This window comes from Eleginops maclovinus, chromosome 14, assembly GCF_036324505.1.
Source record: "Eleginops maclovinus isolate JMC-PN-2008 ecotype Puerto Natales chromosome 14, JC_Emac_rtc_rv5, whole genome shotgun sequence".
Taxonomy (NCBI): domain Eukaryota; kingdom Metazoa; phylum Chordata; class Actinopteri; order Perciformes; family Eleginopidae; genus Eleginops; species Eleginops maclovinus.
The window spans coordinates 2,256,923-2,277,542 of record NC_086362.1 but is presented as its reverse complement, the minus strand read 5'-3'; the positions used below and the strand labels follow the sequence as shown (position 1 = coordinate 2,277,542).

Below are 20,620 nucleotides of genomic sequence, written 5' to 3'. Positions count from 1 at the left end.
TTCATGCAGCAGCATCGATGTTTACTTCAGAGTTAGCTCCATCCTCTTCTCCATCTTCCCGCCTCCTCCCTCTTTCTCCTGCCCGTCTCTCCGCTCCTCATTCAGCTCCTTTTATTTCTCACCTCCATTGTTTTTGTCGCCTTTTCTTATCAAATCAAAAGACATTCCTCCGACCACATCTGCCCCGCGCATCTTTTTGTGCTCTTTCAGGTGTGTGTGTGTGTGTGTGTGTGTGTGTGTGTGTGTGTGTGTGTGTGTGTGTGTGTGTGTGTGTGTGTGTGTGTGTGTGTGTGTGTGTGTGTGTGTGTGTGTGTGTGTGTGTGTGTGTGTGTGTGTGTGTGTGTGTGTGTGTGTGTGTGTGTGTGTGTTGACAGCGCTTTCATACGTGCGAGTATGACGTGTGTCTTTGTGTATCGTGTCTGTGTGTGTGTGAGCTGGCGGTGAATGGCCGATAAATCACGCTGACGGGGACGTTTTGTTGTGCGGTCGGGTCCCGGTGTTCTGGAAGCTTCCGGGGTCCTGGGACCTGGGCCGAGACAGGAGTTCCCCCAGGACACACACACACTCACACACACACACACACACACACTTTTAGATGGACGTGGACGCACACAGCGCACACACAGCGAGATGATAACGGTTGGTTTGGGAGCAGTTTGATAAACATTCCTGTCAATCAAGGTTTTATTCATGCAAAATAGTAGAAAATCCTTATTTCAGCTTCTCAAATATGGACTTTTTCAGCTGTTATCTTTTGTTTTACTTGTTTAACTGCATGTCTTTACCTTTTAACTCACAAATCAAGAATATTAAAGACATAGCCTTGGATTTGAGAACCTGAGATGGACTTTAGTTCTGACATTTCCAAACCCAAACGATGACTCTATTCCTCTACAAAGTGATCATTTATTTCACATCTTGACACAGTTGCCAATTCAGTGCCTGAAATTGGATATTAATACAACATCAACACAAATACTTCTCTTATTATTATTATTTTACTATACTTCTCACTGTGATGAATATAAACATGTTTTAGGACAAAAGAAACATGATAAACATCCCTAATAATTGACAGACTTGTCATCTTAAGTCTTGGCAACCATCCTGATCTTCATCTGAAAATAAAACAGTCACAGTACAAAGCACTGGACAGATGCATGCATTGTTCCTAACGTAGCTTCATGTGCATTTGAGTTTTACTCATGTAAAATCCAACATAGCCTCCGAACTGCTATAGAAAACGCTGATTCAGTGAACCACGCTTATCTCAGCTGTCAGCAGCTCGCTCACATTCTCCACAATTGCTAAATAAGTTTGCGAGCGTAGGAGGCTGATTGTGTGTGTGTGTGTGTGTGCACTCCCCAGGCAGCTCTTTTCCACAGATCCTATCAATCCTCCTATATTTAGAACATTCAGAAGTCTGTGGTTACTTCAGACCTTTGGCTGGCCCTCGAGTGCATGCGTGTGTGTTGCGGTGTGGCATCCCCCCAGAAATCCGCTTGCAACAGTAGAGTTCCACTCATCCCCTTCTCCACTCGTTGGTACGCCAGGCCTGCATTCTTCCACCTTCATTTCACTGTGTGTGTGTGTGTGTGTGTGTGTGTGTGTGTGTGTGTGTGTGTGTGTGTGTGTGTGTGTGTGTGTGTGTGTGTGTGTGTGTGTGTGTGTGTGTGTGTGTGTGTGTGTGTGGTCATTGATTGGTCCCGGGTTCATTCCTCTGGTTGACCACAGACAGTCAGATTCCATCCATTCATCATGTCATCTGTCCCCCCCACCCTCCCTCTCTCCCTTTATTTTCTGTCTCCAGTTTTTGGACTTTTCTGATTCTCCTGTTTCTATTGCCTCCTCACATCACCTCCTCACATCACCTCCTCACATCACCTCCTCACATTGCCTCCTCACATCGCCTCCTCACATCGCCTCCTCACATCGACTCCTCACATCGCCTCCTCACATTGTCTCCTCACATCGACTCCTCACATCGTCTCCTCACATCGTCTCCTCACATTGTCTCCTCACATCGTCTCCTCACATCACCTCCTCACATTGTCTCCTCACATTGTCTCCTCACATCACCTCCTCACATTGTCTCCTCACATTGTCTCCTCACATCGCCTCCTCACATTGTCTCCTCACATTGTCTCCTCACATCACCTCCTCACATTGTCTCCTCACATCACCTCCTCACATCACCTCCTCACATTGTCTCCTCACATCACCTCCTCACATCACCTCCTCACATTGTCTCCTCACATTGTCTCCTCACATTGTCTCCTCACATCACCTCCTCACATCACCTCCTCACATTGTCTCCTCACATCACCTCCTCACATCACCTCCTCACATTGTCTCCTCACATCACCTCCTCACATCGCCTCCTCACATTGTCTCCTCACATTGTCTCCTCACATTGTCTCCTCACATCACCTCCTCACATTGTCTCCTCACATTGTCTCCTCACATTGTCTCCTCACATCACCTCCTCACATTGTCTCCTCACATCGTCTCCTCACATTGTCTCCTCACATCGCCTCCTCACATCGCCTCCTCACATTGTCTCCTCACATTGTCTCCTCACATTGTCTCCTCACATCACCTCCTCACATTGTCTCCTCACATTGTCTCCTCACATCACCTCCTCACATCACCTCCTCACATTGTCTCCTCACATCACCTCCTCACATTGTCTCCTCACATCGCCTCCTCACTTCACACCTTTATTCCTCCTCTCCTCCTCCTCCTACTACTCCTACTTTACCTTTTCCCTTCTAAGTTTACTCCCTAAGTTATCTCCTTCTCTATGTCCTTATTTATTCACTTGTTTCCTTGGTTTCTTCCTCTCTTATTGTTCTCTTTTTAACTCCTCAGTCGCCTCCTCTGTTTCCTCCTCACACACGATTCCTTTCCTCACTTGGTTCCTTGCTTTTTCATTTCCTGAACTTCATCTTGTCCTCTGTTTCCTCCTCCTCTATTCAATTGTTTCCTTTCTCCTCTTCTCCTCCTCAGTAGCCTCCTCTGTTTCCTCCTCTTTCTGTCCTCCTTACATGCTTCCTTTCCTCACTTGGTTCTTGCTTTTTCATTTCTTTAATTTCCTCGTCTCCTCTTCAGTGTTCTCCTCTATTCACTTGTTTCCTTAGTTTCTTCCTCTCTTAACTCCTCAATCGCCTCCTCTGTTTCCTTTCCTCACTTGGTTCCTTGCTTTTTCCTTTCCTAAATGTCCTCCCCTCCTCCTCAGTTTTCTCTTCTCTCCTCTCCTCTCTTCTTGTGACTGTTTCTTCTTCTATGGTTTTCTTCTTCTTTAATCGTTACTTTGCATTTGTTTCATCTTGTTTCCTTTCCTTTAATGCCTGTTTTTGATTCCATTTGGTCTTCTTTTCCCTGGTACTCCTTCCTACACATACGCACGCACGCACACACGTTTGCTTTCAGAGCTGTCTGCCCCCTGTCTGACTTTTATGTTGTGTGTGTGTGTGTGTGTCCCGACCATTACCTCACGAGGCTTCCCTCTCCCTCTCCAAAAGCAACATGTCACAGCATGACAACCGCTCCCCTTATCCTGACTGCGCAAGTGTGTGTGTGTGTGTGTGTGGATTGAAAGTAGCAAGTAGCGATTACCCAATGACAGGATAGCAGATACTCCCTCTCTGCTCGTGTGTGTGTGTGTGTGTGTGTGTGTGTGTGTGTGTGTGTGTGTGTGTATGTGTGTGTGTGTGTGTGTGTGTGTGTGTGTGTGTGTGTGTGTGTGTGTGTGTGTGTGTGTGTGTGTGTGTGTGTGTGTGTGTGTGTGTGTGTGTGTGTGTGTGTGTGTGTGTGTGTGTGTGAGGGTAATAGACGGGCTCGGGGAGGAGAGGAGGCCCGGTGGGAGAGCAGACCTCCCTCTCACCTCCTCCTCACCCAGACTAACGAGGGCAGGAGGCAAGATGTTTGGAAAAGGAGAAGGGAAGGTAGACGACGGGGAGGTGAGGGAGTCATGTTTGACTGAAAACACGGAGTAAACACGTCAACACGTATGTTCATGATATGGTGTATGACGTAAAGCCAGTCTACATGTCACATTCTAATCCCTCACGCTCCACACACTGCGTTTGACTCGGATGGAGAAGCCAGATAACTTATTTGTTTACAAAATGAGCTGACTAAAGACGCAGATAAGAGGTCGTGTTTCCTCCTCTGTTTTTATTCTCGTACAGTTTAAAAACAGCCAGGTGATCCATCTCTGCAGCAGGAAGCCTCCCTCGCTCTGTCCCAGTTTGTTTGTTGCTTCATTGTTCCTGACTCCAGTGCACACGCTCCTCAAACGCGACTGGTTTCCGTTCCGTTGACTCCCCCTGCAATAAACAGAACACACTCCTCCAGGATATCATCCCTCAGGAGTGCATGTTTGAGTGCGTCCATACTCTAATGTTCAAAAAGCTCTTTATTCCTCTCATGCTGCCAGTGCTGCAGAACCCAGTCTGCTCTGATTGGTTAGCTAGTCCGGCTCTGTTGTGTGATTGGTCAACCCGCTTAGAGATGTCCCGCCCCTCAATGTGCTAGCCAGTAGAAGCTTGAGTGTTACATAGTGATGTCAAAAGGAAAGGAAAACCCCAAAACCAAAGGCCTCGTTTAATTTTTTTCGCCACATGTCTTTACTTATCCGTCAGATTAAAGATAATTCTATATTTTACTTCACTCACTATTTTTGTTTAGCTTTTATTTAAATTTCAGCTACCGCTCAGCTCGTCGTCTGTCGGCGTGATTTATATCCTCCGAGGTTTCGATCCAGAGTTTCTCTTCAGCTGAGTTGACCTGAAATGCACACACACACACACACACACACACACCACACACACACACACATGCAGGGGGAGAAAAAGAGAGTGAAGGGGAAGGGTAGGCAGAGGTGAGGACGAGGACAGGAAGAGATAGACGAGGTCAGACTGAAAAGTCTGCTACCGTCACATTCCTGCAGCCTGCGGTCACATGGACAGCTGCAGCGTGTGTGTGTGTGTGTGTGCGCGTGCGTGTGTGTGTGTGTGTGACAGGTTCAGGGAAGGGACTGCTTACGAGGCGGGGGATGAACTGTACGTACGGGGTTGATCGTGCTCGACCACTTTGACCTCTCAACTCCTCACCACACAGATGGAGGAGATGCACGGGGCAGAGTGGAAACAGAGAGGTGTAAACGAGAGGGGAAGTTAGAGGAGGTGGAGTAATCTACTATTTTAACTTCAGGAAAAAGAAATCTCAAGTATATACTCAAGTAAAATGCCCAGATCCAGGTCTTTCCGAGAGAGAAAACGGGACATGAATGGGTGAAAACGCTGCAGAGAGCGAGGGCTAGCGGGTGAAAGAGTGCAGTCAGGTGAAAGTGATACGGCGGCTGAAATGGACATACAGGGTGGTCTCTCTCTCTCTCTCTCTCTCTCTCTCCCTCCCTCTCCCCCTCTCCCTCTCCCCCTCTCTCTCTCCCTGGGAGGCTGACACTTCCCTTCAAAACGTTTGACCGCTCACAGAAGGGGGGATGAATAGAGCGGAGAAGAAAGAGGGTGAAGGGAGGATGAGCAGCAGACGGACATCTAAATGCTCGCCCGCTATTTGGGAAAAAGTTGTTTCTTTTGGGGGAGACGGGACACACACAAACATGGATGCAGACGGCGGCTCATTGGCTTTTAGGGGACAGTCGTGCGTGTAAAACTTTCGGATGTTGAATCACAAAACTGCCCGAGAACGATGCTTTTGTCCGGCCTTCCACTCAGAGAACTGTTGGTGCATCGTGGTGGTCGAGAGATTAATAATGTGACCAACGGACCGAGAGTTGGACTCTTGGTGTGTTGCTCTTACTTTTTTGCTCATCATCTTCTCTTGAAAATAAGCAAAAGACGAAAACGTTTTGATCATAAAACAATACAATAAAATGAAAACTTTGACAGAATTAAAATGGTTTCACACACATAAATGAAAGTACAGTACGTGCAGACAAACTTATATTACCATAGACTGATAAAACACCCATCTTGTTAGTAATTAGACTTTAAATACATTGACTTTGTCTGCAGGCGTCTTAACCGTCTGGTAGAAGCAAAATATCCAAGAAAAATCAGAGACTATCTGGTGAAAATGAAGTAGATGTTTCCGTTGGGAGGAGGAGGAGACGAAAAGTGGAGCAAAAAGAGAAGAGGAACAACACTTAAGGATCATTTTGAGGACCTGCCAAATCAAGTTAAAAGATGATGGGATATCCCAGTTGTCGTGCAGAAGTATATTTGACATCCAGTTTTTACTTTCTTTTATTCGTTGTTGTGCTATTTTCTGTTGGACTGTAGTCCTTCATTGATAACCACATCGGAAAAATAGGAATTAGTGTAGCCGAGAGGAACGGAAGAACATTTTGAATTCCTTTGTCTCTAAACGTTCTTATATGATTTACCAAAATCAGAATAACAATACTTTATTTGTGCCGGGGAGATTGGGTTTTGTGGCCGTTACTCCATCTTAAGAATTGAATCAAAGGAAAATAATTGGTGATTCCAACATAGGAAGTTGAAGTCAGAATGTGCAGTAAAATAGATGTATTGATAAGATGTAGTTTATTTAGGAAAGGTCTTTTATCTCCTCTGACTCTAATTTCTTCCTCTTCCATTTAAAGTGTTTTTACTGAGCGTCACGGGGGCTGAGGTTCCTGTCAAACACGCCAAGTGCAGAATGAGGCCTTACACACACACACACTCTCAGACACACTCAACTGAAAGTGGGTGCAGTGTGAGGTCAGTGGGATAAGTATTGGTGCCAGGGAGGGGTGAGAACTAACCGTCAGAGCCCGAAACACTCTTATCTGATCTCTCACGCACATTCTTCCACACAGTCTGCTACCTACACACACACACACACACACACACACCTGTCTCCTCTCAGCTTCACACACGTGCATGTTCCTCTCCATATTTACAGTGTGTGTGTGTGTGTGTGTGTAATGATCCTGCAGCTCTCAAGATAACGCAGCAAAAAATAGTCGCCACTCAAAGTGTTTGCGTCCATATCTGCAGATTTATGATTTCAAGCCATTACTGTGTGGGTTCTGTCCGTGTGTGTGTGTGTGTGTGTGTCTCGGCCCCTGGCTCAACTTCCTGTCCTGTCTGTGGCCGGGCCTTATCGTCGTGACAGAGGGTCAGGCAGTGGTCAAGGCAACACGGCTATTCAGCGACCTGATTGGACGAGGAGGGGAGCGGCGGTTCGCTACTTCCGACTCGTGGTCAAGTTGTGGTCAGTGTGTGTGTGTGTGTGTGTGTGTGTGTGGGGGTTTCAAACACACACACACACACACACACACACACACACAGTAATTGATTGCTCACACACACATTTATATAATAGATCTTTAAACCATACCACACACACACACACGCACACACATCCTCTCCTCTCAGACATGCATCACGTCTTCTGTCACATAAAGCCATATTTTACTTTAACACACACACACACACACACACACACACACACACACACACACTGGCCGTGTGGTGACCGGGTCAGGTCATTGTTCTGCGTTATCAGTCTTGACCTCCGCAGCAGTCTCCCCGATACTGCATCTACACCCCTTCCTGTGTGTGTGTGTGTGTGTGTGTGTGTGTGTGTGTGTGTGTGTGTGTGTGTGTGTGTGTGTGTGTGTGTGTGTGTGTGTGTGTGTGTGTGTGTGTGTGTGTGTGTGTGTGTGTGTGTGTGTGTGTGTGTGTGTGTGTGTGTGTGTGTGTGTGTGTGTGTGTGTGTGTGTGTGTGTGTGTGTGTGTGTGTGTGTGTGTGTGTGTGTGTGTATGAGAGAGACTCCGCGGTCATTTCATGGTCAAACCAAAAAGTGGAGACTCTCCAACAGCTCTCACCTTTCAACTGTTTCCTGTTTTGGGGTCGCCGGGGAGACGGAGAGAGTGTGAGATGTGTTTGATTTCAGGCTGCAGTGCAAATGCTGTGAAAGACTTTCCTGTGTGTGTCTGTGTGTGTGTGTGTGTGTGTGTCCTTATTATAGGGGGTTCACTAATGGGCTTTAACCGTCCTTAGCTTGAGACCCTTTTTAAACCAAAACAATCATAAACATTTTATAATTTTGGTCATGAAGCAATTTATTTAAGGGACAGTTCAGCCAGATATGTTTTCTCTTACCTCTAGTGCTATCAATCTGTCTAGCTTTGGTTAAAGTGACTATTTCTGGGGGTTTGTCAGCTGTAGAGACGTCTGCCCTCTCTCCAGTATAATAGAAGTAGAGGCTGAAAAGGAAATCTTGAAACCAAGCCGAGATCCATCCAGTTCTATTATATTAGAGAGAAGGCAGACATCTGAACGATCGATATCTCCAGCAATGGGCACACCGAAACTTTGTTGAAGAGAACTAGAAAAAGTGATTTATATTTTGAACTGTCCCATAAAACTCTCTGATCCAAGTGTTTGAGTCTCTTACAAATCTGCCAAAACAACAAATCTAAATGAGGTTATAAAAATAGTAACTGATCCACAAAACATTTTCTTTAATCCAAGGTAACGACATGGAGATTTTATCAGAAGTGCGTGCTGAAAGTTGTAAGAGGAACCTTAAAATGAACCCCCGAAAAGGTTTCTCTTTATATATTTAAGCAAACCAGACATTTGACAGTGTTTTATTGCACATAAAAATGTTGTTTAGTCCAGAAATAATGAAAAAAACAACAGACTAAATCTAATTAAAAAGAGGAATTCGATCAGAAACAAGCATTAAAGCAAAAGAAGTCGAAACCAAAAGTATTTATTATTTTATGTTGGGCTGAACTGTCCCCTGAAAGTTCTCCTGAAGTGGTGGAGTCTTTATTCATTGACTTGCCCAAATAAATCAGACCTAAATTAAGTTAAAGAGTCTTTGAATACACATAAAAATGTTTTTCTTTTTGTACTTTAATGTATGTTTAACTTTAAAAGTGATTTCATTTATGAGGCGGAGTCTTTATTGAATCCCATTCAGACCTAAATGAAGCACAAAAGTTATTAAATCGACCTTAAATAAGTTGTTCATTGCAGAAACCGTGACAACAACCGATCCATAATCTCATCTGCCCTTTCATTCAGACTCAGTTTAGTGGTTAAAGCTTCTACCAACGTGAAGTCGAACCCAAACTGAACTCCCAGCCCAAGATTAACCTCTAAAAAAGAAAGTGTGTGAACCCAGAGTGACTGTAGAAAAGCATCCGAGTCTAAATTGACCTTTTTAAAAAGTGCTTTGGGTCTAAATGGAGCGCGGCTGTTTGTTTTGGAGTATTCTGTCTTTATTTGCTTTATCAGCGCTGGGCTCCCAGCAGGCCCCTCTCCCCCTCTCTCTCTCTCTCTCTGAGCCTCACTCACTCCTTCTTCCTCCTCCGTAACATCTAGTTACCCTCCGCCTGACCTCCTCCTTCTCCTCCTGCAGTCCTGTAATATTTCCCCAATCATTCTTTTTGAGTCTTCTCTCGTTTGCCTCCTCTCGTTCGCTCCATCTGCGCAGTGTCTAATTGACAGCCGAGACCCCGGGCTGAACCAGCAGCACTCTTCTTGTTCCCTTTTTCCATTTCAGCCCTGTCACTTTTTTCTAAGCGGTCGCACTGCAACTTTTCTGTCGCTGCTGAGGAAGAGGGTGGGGGGAGACAGGGAGCAAGTGAGAGACAACGAGAGAGGAAGGAACAAAGTGAGAGAGAAGAGAGGGAACATCGGTTGGTTATGTAAGGAAGGTAGCGTAGAGTTCACAGATTAGGAATTACAGACATGTTTCTCTAAGTGTTTACCAACTTTTTTCAACTTCTCCTCGTGGGATGGAGGTTCATTAATCACAGTCCTCTGTTGGAAACTGGAAATATAATATTTACACACCTGCAGATTAATGATAATTGATGATTGGTCGTTAAAAGCTAATCCAAAGTTTAGTAAATATATGAAATTGACCTTTTGACGAGACACCAAACCCTCCTCTATTATCACCAGGAAGAAAGCATTATGTAGAAATCCCTTTAAATGGACTGATTATTGGTACCTTTATATACTAATTAAAACCGGACATTGGGGGTTACATTATGTACCACCTGAGCATCACTTCTTTCTACTCTCCATGTAAAGTAGCTGTTCTCCTTCTGTAACTTCTGGAATACAAACAATAAACAATCAGCACGTTAAAAAAACTGCTTTTACTCAAAACTCACTTTCATCTTGTGAGTTTCATCCATTGAGTTTATTTTATAGTTTTAGACTCACGTTTGAAAGGTCCTTATTATTTGCATTAAGGGGGAGAAACACCTGTTGGTATGTTAGCATACATTTAGAACATGCAGCAAGTGTGCAAAGAGAGTTATTTAATCACGTATTTCCATTTTAAGTTAAAAGTTCTTAAATAACTTGAACTAACTTTAAATGTAATGTATTTTTTAGATTATTTTGCAACGAATTCGTCCCTTTTTAAAGTGCTCAAATTCAGCTGGTCTCTAGTCTTTATTTAATCTACAGTTAAACCCAGAATAATCCGACTTAAATTTAGTTAAAAAGTTCCATAACAAGTAGTTTAAATCCTATATAATGAGTATTTTTAGTATCTAATTTACATGATTTAATTCATAATAATGGTGGTGGTTAAAGCTAACGAGTTAGCTTTGTTTGTTAGCATTGTGCTGCTGCTAAAAGAAGTTCCTGTTCTGAATACCCAAATTAAAGACGATGCTTCTCTGTAACTGAATGGCAGACCCAGAGAGCTCCTGTGTGACATCCAGAACTGCAGTGTAGCCGACCCCTGACCCCTCCGGGGGGGAACAACACAAAACATAACTCCCCCTCAGGGAGCGATAACGCACGGTGGTTAGGAGATAACATCTCCTCTGCGCTGTGTTTTATTAGCCCCCCCCCAGTGTATACATTGAGCAGCATCACAGTGGAGCGGGGCAGGGCGTGTGTGTGTGTGTGTGTGTGTGTGTGTGTGTGTTTTGCGGTCATATGAAATGAGGCTGCAGGCAGATGTACAAAGATACAAGCTTTTGGTTTTAATTTAATTTCTGGCCCTCCAGTAAGGGGGGGGGGGGGTGGAAAAAAATGAATTCCCTGTTGCCGGGGCGATAACCTCCAAGCTAACTTCATCCCATTCACCGTACGAGATGAAGTGATACGGCTCGAGCTGCAGGGAACACGGTGATGAGGCTAAAAGGGGCGGAACATCTCTAAGCGGTCTGAAAGTGAAAGTAGAGGCAGGTTTTGTGAGCGCCAGTGGTTCAGATAACCTCTGAATTTGACCTCTTGCCTCCAGGGGTCGGGGGCTGGCTTTAGGGGTTAAGTGTACAATCCTTTTTGTCCTTCCGGATCTGCTGCAGATGAGATCAACCACACGCTTTGACTTGTTTTGGGCTTTCTCCGGTGTGATGAGAGGTCAAACACTCTCTGATTCTAGTTCTCAAATGCAAGGATTTTGCCTTTCTTAGTTTTTAAAAATCTGTAATTTGATTATTTTCTTTTTTCAGTTTTGCATTTTTCTGGCAACAAATTCACACAGTTTTTTTTTCCTACCGCTGTATCTACAAAGCCATTAGAAAGAAAGAAACATGAAAGAAAAGAATACAAATTGAAATAATACAAAGGTGGAAAATAGATCTCATAAAACAAGATAGAAATCGTGATTTTTGAGGAATTTCCCCCAAATAAAATTAAATGGTGGATAAATGAATAATGAAAGTTGTCATTTGTAGCTCTAGAATGAACAATAACCAATAGTTTATGCATCTGTATTTATACTTCTTAAATGTTTGTATTATAGTAAACGCAATATATTTAGAAGTTTTATTTAGAAGTTTTATAGGTCAAAAAAAGTCTCAAACTGTTGGAACCATCTTGTTTTCCTCTTTATTTCTCCTCTCTGAGACCTTTGTCCCACAAACCACTAGACATTGACAGACAGAAGTCTAAATAATGCTTCTTTCTTTCATAAGAGGCTCTTTTCAGTAACCCTTTAACCCTGAACCTGGCACAGATTGAAGGATGGAGAAAGCTGTACGCAAAGACAGAAGACAAAAACACTTTCACTGCTTTTAGTGAATTCTTTACCCTTCAGACGGTCAAAAGTGACGGACAGGTGTCAACACACTCCATCTTTACTCCACCTTTACCTCTCTTTGTTCCTGTCTGTCTGACCTTTGACACAGGGCAGACAGACAGCCAGGAGGAGGTGTGATTGACAGGTGTCAGTGAGTCCTCTGTGACCTCTGAACTCTGATTGGAGGAAAGGAGTTAAAGATGACTGATGGCAGACAGGTGTCAAAGCAAGCAGGGCTCTCTGTGTTTCTGTTGACTCCCCAAAGGTCACATGTTGGGGGGGTCTGGTAGCAATTGGAGGCTGATTAATGGAGGACTGCTGGTTCTGAGTCAACAGGGTCCTTGAGAGTCCTTAAAAAGCCTTAAATTGAGTTGTTTTTCAAGGTGAAAGTGGAGGCATTGAATTTGATCTGGTGCAGTTCTGTTTTTATGTTGTATTTCATCCTTATTTTCCCCGACGATAACCTTCTTTGTATTTTCCACTACCTATTTGATTGTACCTTTTAATAAGGTACAAAACTTCCCATTTGTGCTCTGTGTCAGGGAAAAAAGAGACTCAACATGTCAGTAATTTAAGTTAAATTCGACCGGATAACAACGTTTACTCCGGTATAATTCGCCACGTTTTTGCCAGATCGTTTTTGTAATTTAAGACGTATTAAAATGGTATTTAATGTGCAGATTTCCAGGAGAGACATGATCACTTTCCAGTGTCCTCATAAAACCTTTTATTTTTGCTGTCAGCTTTGGTCTTCCCTCTGTACGCAGTGGTTTGTGGAGAGTGCCTCAGATAAACGGAGGGATGATGGATAACCGACGGAGGTTGACGGGTGCCAAAACGTCTCCTCCTGTTGATAAAAGTCCAAAACACTTTCCCTGCTTTTAGTGACCTTTGACCTGTCGCCTGTCAAGTGTCAGAGTAGACAGGACAGCTGAGAGAGACGTTAGAGGAGGAGGGGGAGATAATGGAGATTAGGGAGAAAGTAAGAAGGTGAAGGAGAGGGGTTTAAAGATATGATCACATGGTCCCTCCTCCTGCAAATATCGTTCATACGCTCACTCTTTATGGTTGCTTTATAGCAGTAACATTACATAATCACAGTGTGTGTGTGTGTGTGTGTGTGTGTGTGTGTGTGTGTGTGTGTGTGTGTGTGTGTGTGTGTGTGTGTGTGTGTGTGTGTGTGTGTGTGTGTGTGTGTGTGTGTGTGTGTGTGTGTGTGTGTGTGTGTGTGTGTGTGTGTGTGTGTGTGTGTGTGTGTGTGTGTGTGTGTGTGTGTGTGTAAACATGATGAATCCTGCGTGACCTCGGCGTTTCGACTGGGCAATTCCCAGACGATCCCAAACAAATAAATCCTGCCGCAGCCGGAATAACTATTAACAACTCTGCTAAACACTGAGGAGGGAGGAGGAGAGGGGGGAGGAGAGGAGGCAGAGGGAAGGAAAGGAGGGATGGAAAGAAAGGGAAGGATTGAAGTTGGCTTGGAGAGGAGGAAGGGGAGAAGGAAGGAGTGAGGGTGACACGAGGAGAGGAAGGAAAGTGCAGCAGGAGAAGAGGAGAAGGAAGGGAGGAAAAGTGATGGGAGAGAAAGGAGAGAGACTGTTACATTAAAGGGGAGAGAGAGCTGGAGGGAGTAAACTTATAGGACAGATTAAGGAGAGGGCGAAAGATAAAGGAACAGAGGAGGGGAGATAGGAGGAATGGAGAGGAGTGAACTGGACGGGTGAGGGGAGAAAGGAGGAGGTGGAAAGACAAGAAGGAAAAGGGGAAGGATGGATAGGAAGAAGAGGTGAGGATGAAAGAGGTAGATGAGATGAGAGAGGGGGGAGAGGGAAAGGTTAGAGAGAGAGAGCAAGAATAAATATCAGAAAGGGAGATAGAGGAGGAGTATGGGGGAGTGCAGAGAGGGAAAGGAGTAGAAATGACATGGAGAGGATGAGGGTATAAATGCATGAGCTGAGGAGAAAAAACGATAGAAAGGGGGAGGTAAATGAGAGAAATTAGAGGCAAATGGAAGGAGGGTTTGATTGACTGGTAAGAATTTAAAGAGAAAGTAGGGAGGGAGGGAGGAGAAGCGAAAAGCGGAGGAGGAGATAACAAGAGAAAGATAAGGAGACGTGGGTGAACTTGAGGTCAGTAGGTAAGTTTGGAGAAGTGCAACAAGAAGGGAGGACAAGGGGAGGAGGGGGAGGCAGATAAGACTGATGAAAATGGAGGAAAAAAAGCAAAACACACACACACACACCTGACCCCCAATTCACCCGACACACACGGGGGAGAGAAAGCGGCAGGTCTCTCTCTCCTCACCTCTCGCTGAACTTCTCTCTCCGTCTCGCTCGCCTCTCTCACCTCGCCATGACCTCCCCCGTCTCTCTCTCACACACACACACACACACACACACACACACACAGATCATTGCTTCCTCTTATTCTTCCTCTGGTGAACGAGCAGAAAAACAGGGTGACGCTTTACCTCTCATTTCTCCCCCGCTGATGGGGCTCCCTCTCCTCTTTCTCCTCCCTCCCTACTCTCTAACTTCTAACCAGTCAATCGTTCTTCCTTTCCTCCCTCGTCTCCTCCTGTCTCCTGCCCTCCTTACTTCATCCTTCTCGGCCTCTTGTCTCCTAGCCTCTTTTCTGGTACTCACCTCCTCTCCTTACCTCCTCATTCACTTCCTTGCTTCCTTTTCTTCCTCTTCTTCTCTTCCTTCTCTCCTTACTTATCCTCCTCCTTCACTTCCTTCTTTAGTTTCATTTTGAAACTCGTGTTTAACGTTACCTCTAATTTGAGAAGAAAGAAGAGTGTGTGTGTGTTACTTCCTCTTACTACTTGGTACAGTATCTATCTTTATCTGACATGCCGTCACCTTGTACTTACCACACACGCACGCACGTACGCACACACACACACACGCACACACTCTCATATATCTGAAACTAATTATCTGACAAAGATGTTTTCTCGTTCACTCCCCGCCCGATGATGTTTGCACTTTATGTAACAGTGTGTCTGTGTGTGTGTGTGTACCTGTTTGTGTTGGAGCTGTTTCCATGCAGCAGGCATGTGTGTGTTTGTGTGTTGATGCGGGGAGATTAGCGGGTGAAACCCCGGCCGTGTGAGGGTGAAACCGGGGACAAAGGAGAGGGAGAGGAGGGAGAAGGAGGAGGAGAGGGAGGTGAGGGAGGGAGATCATGACTCGTCTTGTAATCTCTCAGAATCCAGAATCAGAGGAAACACTGGTTTTAATAACGCTGCGATGGTTGCAGAAACACTGAGGGCACTTCCTGTTTTCATGGAGACCTCTGACCTCTTCAGGACTTCACTCCCTCGGCTCTGATGCTAGTACAGGCTGCTTTACTGGCAGAATAATCCCTAATTTAAGGAACTTTCTGGCACTTTCTCTCCCCATTTATTGGCAATAATACCTCCACTAACTATGGACCTATAGCTTCCACCTGCGTCCATACTTTATCAACAGGATGTGTTCAAAGTGATTTTCCCAAAAAACTATATCAATCGTTCAGGACCAGATTAAGGATGTAGATCTGAGAGTTCAGCCATTACAAAACTGATACTGGTTAGTCTGGTTGCTTATATCCATGCAGTGATCAGCCAGCATCTATTCAGAGAGTTGACACATATCATCATCGTTAAGATACGCTTTTATTTTGAAAATCCACAAATCGTCACCTAATTGAACTTTTTTTTTTACTTGATTTAAATGTAAGCGTTAAAGGGGTCTATGATATCGTCTCAAACTGACCGGAGGACGGCATAAAACAGAATGACACAACAAATCTGGGAGTTTTCCCCTCCTTTATTCCTCTCCAAAGTCCCAAAGTGTGTCACCCACGTCTTCACCTCTTTCCCTCTCTCTTATCTATCCATCTCCCTCTCCCTCTCTCTCCCTGTTATCCCTTCCTTTCCACCCTCTCTCATTTTCTCCCCCACATGTGGCTTTACTCTCCCTCTTCTCTCATCCCTCGCTCACATATGTTTTCTCTCTCTGGGTGAGTGTGTGTGTGTGTGTGTGTGTGTGTGTGTGTGTGTGTGTGTGTGTGTGTGTGTGTGTGTGTGTGTGTGTGTGTGTGTGTGTGTGTGTGTGTGTGTGTGTGTGTGTGTGTGTGTGTGTGTGTGTGTGTGTGTGTGTGTGTGTGTGTGTGTGTGTGTGTGTGTGTGTGGTGTTACCCAGAGTTCACTGGGGCTCCTCGCTTATAATATATATGTGTGTGTGGTGTGTGTGTGTGTGTGTGTCAGAGAGAGTTCAGCAGGGCAGCAGCAGGTTATGCAACAGTTTGAATCATGGGACCTTCTTCTGGGCTCTGTTGCTTTTCCTGTGTTTGTGTCGGTTAGAGAAGAACTCCCTAATTGAACCATCCGGTGCATTTCCTAGAAAGCAGAGAGGAGTGTTACTGTGACGACCAAGCAAACATCAAGATTGTGCTGAAGCATCTGTTTGTAAATCACTGGTTTCTGTTTATAGTCCTTCCAAAGCTCAGGGTCACTGGTGTGTGTGAAAACATGGAGAGTGTCTTACAGTCGTTAGCAGTCCTTCTGAGGGAATGCTGGGCTAATGCTAATGACCATTGAATTGTTATTTAACTGCATTTTGATTCAGTTCAAGGTCGTATGAGAACTTTATTCTCTTCTAAGCGCATTCTCCTTTTCTCAAATCTCACAGTTTAAGTTTCATATGTTTATCCAATGCTTAAATCTCTCTCACATTAGCTTACATATTGACGATCAGCTGGCTCCAGATTAGTTTAGTTCTGCACACAAACACTAGTCAGAAAGTTCTTAATTCAGCAGTAAAAGAAAAGTAGAAATTGTTTATTATTTGTATATTAATATGATATACAAACATACTCAAAATAGTGATAAAGGCACATTAATAAACTGGATTAAACTCAAAAATATATTTAACCAAGGAGGAAAAATGTAATATATTTGACAGCTTCATAAAATAATTCAAATAAGTTTAGGAATCTTAAAGACAAACCTTTGGCTCATTCTAGTGTCGTGCTTTCAGATCCTCTACCACAATTTAAGATCTCCTAGTGTAATATTAATAGTGAATATATTTTAGGAGCCGAGCGCTAAATCCTGGTGACAATTTACTCCTATTTTCAATTTAGAGGAAGGTTTCATAAAGTAAATGAAGACAGTATTCTGGCTGCTAATGCTTTAAATTTAGGAATCTTAAACATCAAACAGGATCTCATCACAGTTTCCTAATTTCCCTTTCAAACCTGCCAGATCCTGTCCCAGCATTTAAGATTTCTCACCGTATTTATTCCAGAATCGTCTGCCTTTTAAACTGCTTACCAAATGTTACCCAGCATGTGTGTGTGTGTGTGTGTGTGGGCTGTTGGAGTGTGTTGGTGTTTATGTTCTCACTGCTCAACAGATCATGAATCTGTTCAGAAGCTGTGTATCTGACTCTCCCCCTCTCTCTCTCCCCCTTGCCTCTCTGTAGTTACTGGAGCTGTTCACGCAGTGGGACTGGAGCTCCTACCTGGCTGACTACGGGAAACCCAGCTGCAAATACCTGAGAGTGAATCCACACACTGCACTGGCCCTGCTGGAAAAGTGAGACACACACACACACACACACACACACACACACACACACACACACACACACACACACACACACACACACACACACACACACACACACACACACACACACACACACACACACACACACAGAGCTCTGAAAAGCTGAGTTTTTTTATTTAATTTCGATGAAAGAGAAGATTTCTCGATAGTGATAATCCTCTTTATTTTTGACATTTGAGATGAATCTCACACGCCCTCTGTTTCCTGTCTGTCCTCTCCATCATGTTGTGGCAGGTTATTTAAGCCGTGAGTATCGTATAGTCTGGAGTGTGTGTGATGTGGGATTAAGGCATGTTTACAGAAACTAAAGGGTGTGCATACAAGAGAGAGAGGTTTAACTCACACACATCCTTATTACAAATAACAAATAAACTTTTGTCCTGATGAAACTGATGTTATCGCTTCAACAACACCCACACACAAACAGACAAACACACTCGCACGCAATCAGGGTTTTCTCTCCATCGCTCCAGAAGGCCCGGCCCTGGTGGTCCCTCTGTGCCCAGGAGGAAGCACCCTGCTGGGGCTTGTCTGCTCAGCTGGGCCCCTGAACTTCCTGGAGGTCCATAGCAGTGCAGCGTTCTGCGACAAAACACACACATACACACACACAGTCCCATGACACTCTTTAACAGGTGACCGTTTGGGTCTTCTGAGCATGCTCTTACACGTGTGTGTGTGTGTTGTGTGTGTGTGTGTGTGTGTGTGTGTGTTTGTGTTTTGCATATTGGTTTACTTACAGCATCCAAAGACAGCGACTCTAAAACACACAACTCTTTGTTTAAATCGTCATTTTCTTCCTCCCTTTCTCCCTCCCCAGGATGAGGGAGACGAGCAGGAAGAACAACGTCTTCGCCCAGTTCAGGAAGACGGACCGGGACCGACAGAAGCTCATCGACACCATCATCAAACAGCTGCGTAACCTCATCGCCCAGCAGCAGGCCTGAAGCCCCCGTCCTGATTGGCTGAATCCAACCCTCCTGCCTGATGAAGAGCCGCCTTCATCGTTCTGTTTGCATTCACCTGCTGATCCACGCACCTTAACGCTGCCAAACTCCACTGAACACACACACTCTTACCGGTTCATTCAAGACCCTTCCTGCTGGATGAACATCTGGAGCTACAACACGTATTTTGACAGCTTGTGTTCCACTTTATCAGACCCTCATTTAGAGATTTTATAGGGTACTTCCTGTCAAAACTAAGTCGTCTTTCAATTGAACACAAGTAAGGGGAGAAGTTAGTATTATCTTTGGGGATTTTGGGGGGATTTATTGCCAAAAATAGGACCAATTTGTCTTAGATGTTGTTCTTACAGGTGGAGATTTCTAACGTATAATTTCATGAAAGACAAGCAATGAAGACTCTTAAAGTAAACAACAAGCAGCATATGTTAATGAAACAATGTGGCTATTAAAGCTAGCAAGAAGACAGTTAAAACCCTCAATCTACTCGTTGTACTTTACATATTTCTAGGTGTGCAGGTTAGTTGTAAGAATAAATGTTTTTCTTTGTACCATGAGCTTCCATTTCCTAAGCGGTGTGTCCTCACCCTCTTTATATTCAGCCTTAAATGTCTTCCACTTTGCTCTTTCTCTCAACATATTGAATGTACATCCGAGAGGATGTTTTATTTCTGCAGCACTGAGGTCAAGGTGAGGTCTGTAAAAAAAAAAAACTAGAATGTTCCTCCAATATTATCCTTAAAAAGGGGGATATGAACTCAACATGGCAACCCTCGATGAATACAACCTGCAAACACTTGAATGCTGCTCAGACCTGGCAACCGTATTCCCTTTTCTTAAAACAGTGGGGTTTTTGGGGGGATTTAAAAGGGGGGATGTTGTCCAAATATGGCAACCCATTCCTCAGTTTTCAGTCAAACTATGATGTATGAATTACTGGGTCTTTAAGACCCCCCCCCCCCAACCGTGCAGACTAATGTTGTGTAGGAACCATTGTACTAATGCCGAGCACACACACACACACTTGCATGTCTTCCGTAAACCTGTGTGTGTGTGTGTGTGTGTGTGTGTGTGTGTAGTTGGAGCACATTAGATTATTTTCATTAACTTATATTTTGGGTTGTTTGCTTTTTTTTCTCTTCAACTTGGGTGCAATAATAGCATTGGAAACTACAGCTGTGTGTGTGTGTGTGTGTGGGGGGGGGGGGGTCATTGCGCTTTATAAAGGGATTCAAACATAGTGTATGTCAGAAGGGAATTCAAGTCTTCCTGCTGTGTGTGTGTGTGTGTGTATGTCTCTGTCTGGGTGTCAGTAAGGGAAGGGGCCGTCGCTACTGAGCCTGTGCTGTATATTTCGGGTTATTTTCGGGTCTGGACTCTGGGGGTCTTTCTGCGACGTAGATTAGGTATTTGTTGCCAGGTCCTGGTGCAGTTGAACGAGAAATTAGCTTCGCTCCGTGTCCAGACTCCTCGCGCTGCAGCTGTTGTTTACTTTGTTTTGTATTTTGTAAAAAAGAGACAGAAGCACTGTTGTATTAAACACCACTGATGAATGAAACCTAAGTACAATACTAATAAAACGGCATCAAATATGGAATAAATGAGCATATCTTGTCCTTATTTCATCTATATGCTGGTTTCAATGGTTTGGTTTGGTCTTTATGCTAAGCTAATTGCAATTCATATGCCAGTCTTCCCTTCAACCAATGGGAGCAAGAGGAGCGAGGCTGGCTCCGCCCCCTGCAGGTGAATGACAGACAGTGGTATACTAAGTCTCTCATTAACACTGCCTGGCGCTCATCTCTGACCCTACACCTCTCGGACAGCTGTTAAGGACGTGATTAACCAAGAGTCTGTGTGTGTGTGTGTGTGGCGGGGGGGTGCAGGTGGGAGGTGTGTGTGTGCTTGCTCACTGAAGGGAAGCGACTCGAATCAAAAGCAACACAAACTCTGCATGCTCCAGGTTTCCTCTGCAGAGTGTGTGTGTGTGTGTGT

General features: G+C 44.4%; 1 protein-coding gene across 1 annotated transcript in view; it reads left to right on the top strand.

The window, feature by feature from the left end:
• Window positions 1-20,226, top strand: part of exoc6b (exocyst complex component 6B) — a 69,894-nt gene extending 49,668 nt beyond the window's left edge. Inside the window, exons 21-22 of the mRNA XM_063900691.1 lie at window positions 17,515-17,627; window positions 18,481-20,226. Coding sequence (XP_063756761.1) covers window positions 17,515-17,627; window positions 18,481-18,607 — 240 coding nt within the window. The 3' untranslated portion in view covers window positions 18,608-20,226. The remainder of the gene's footprint in view (window positions 1-17,514; window positions 17,628-18,480) is intronic.
• The last annotated feature ends 394 nt before the right edge of the window (window positions 20,227-20,620 follow it).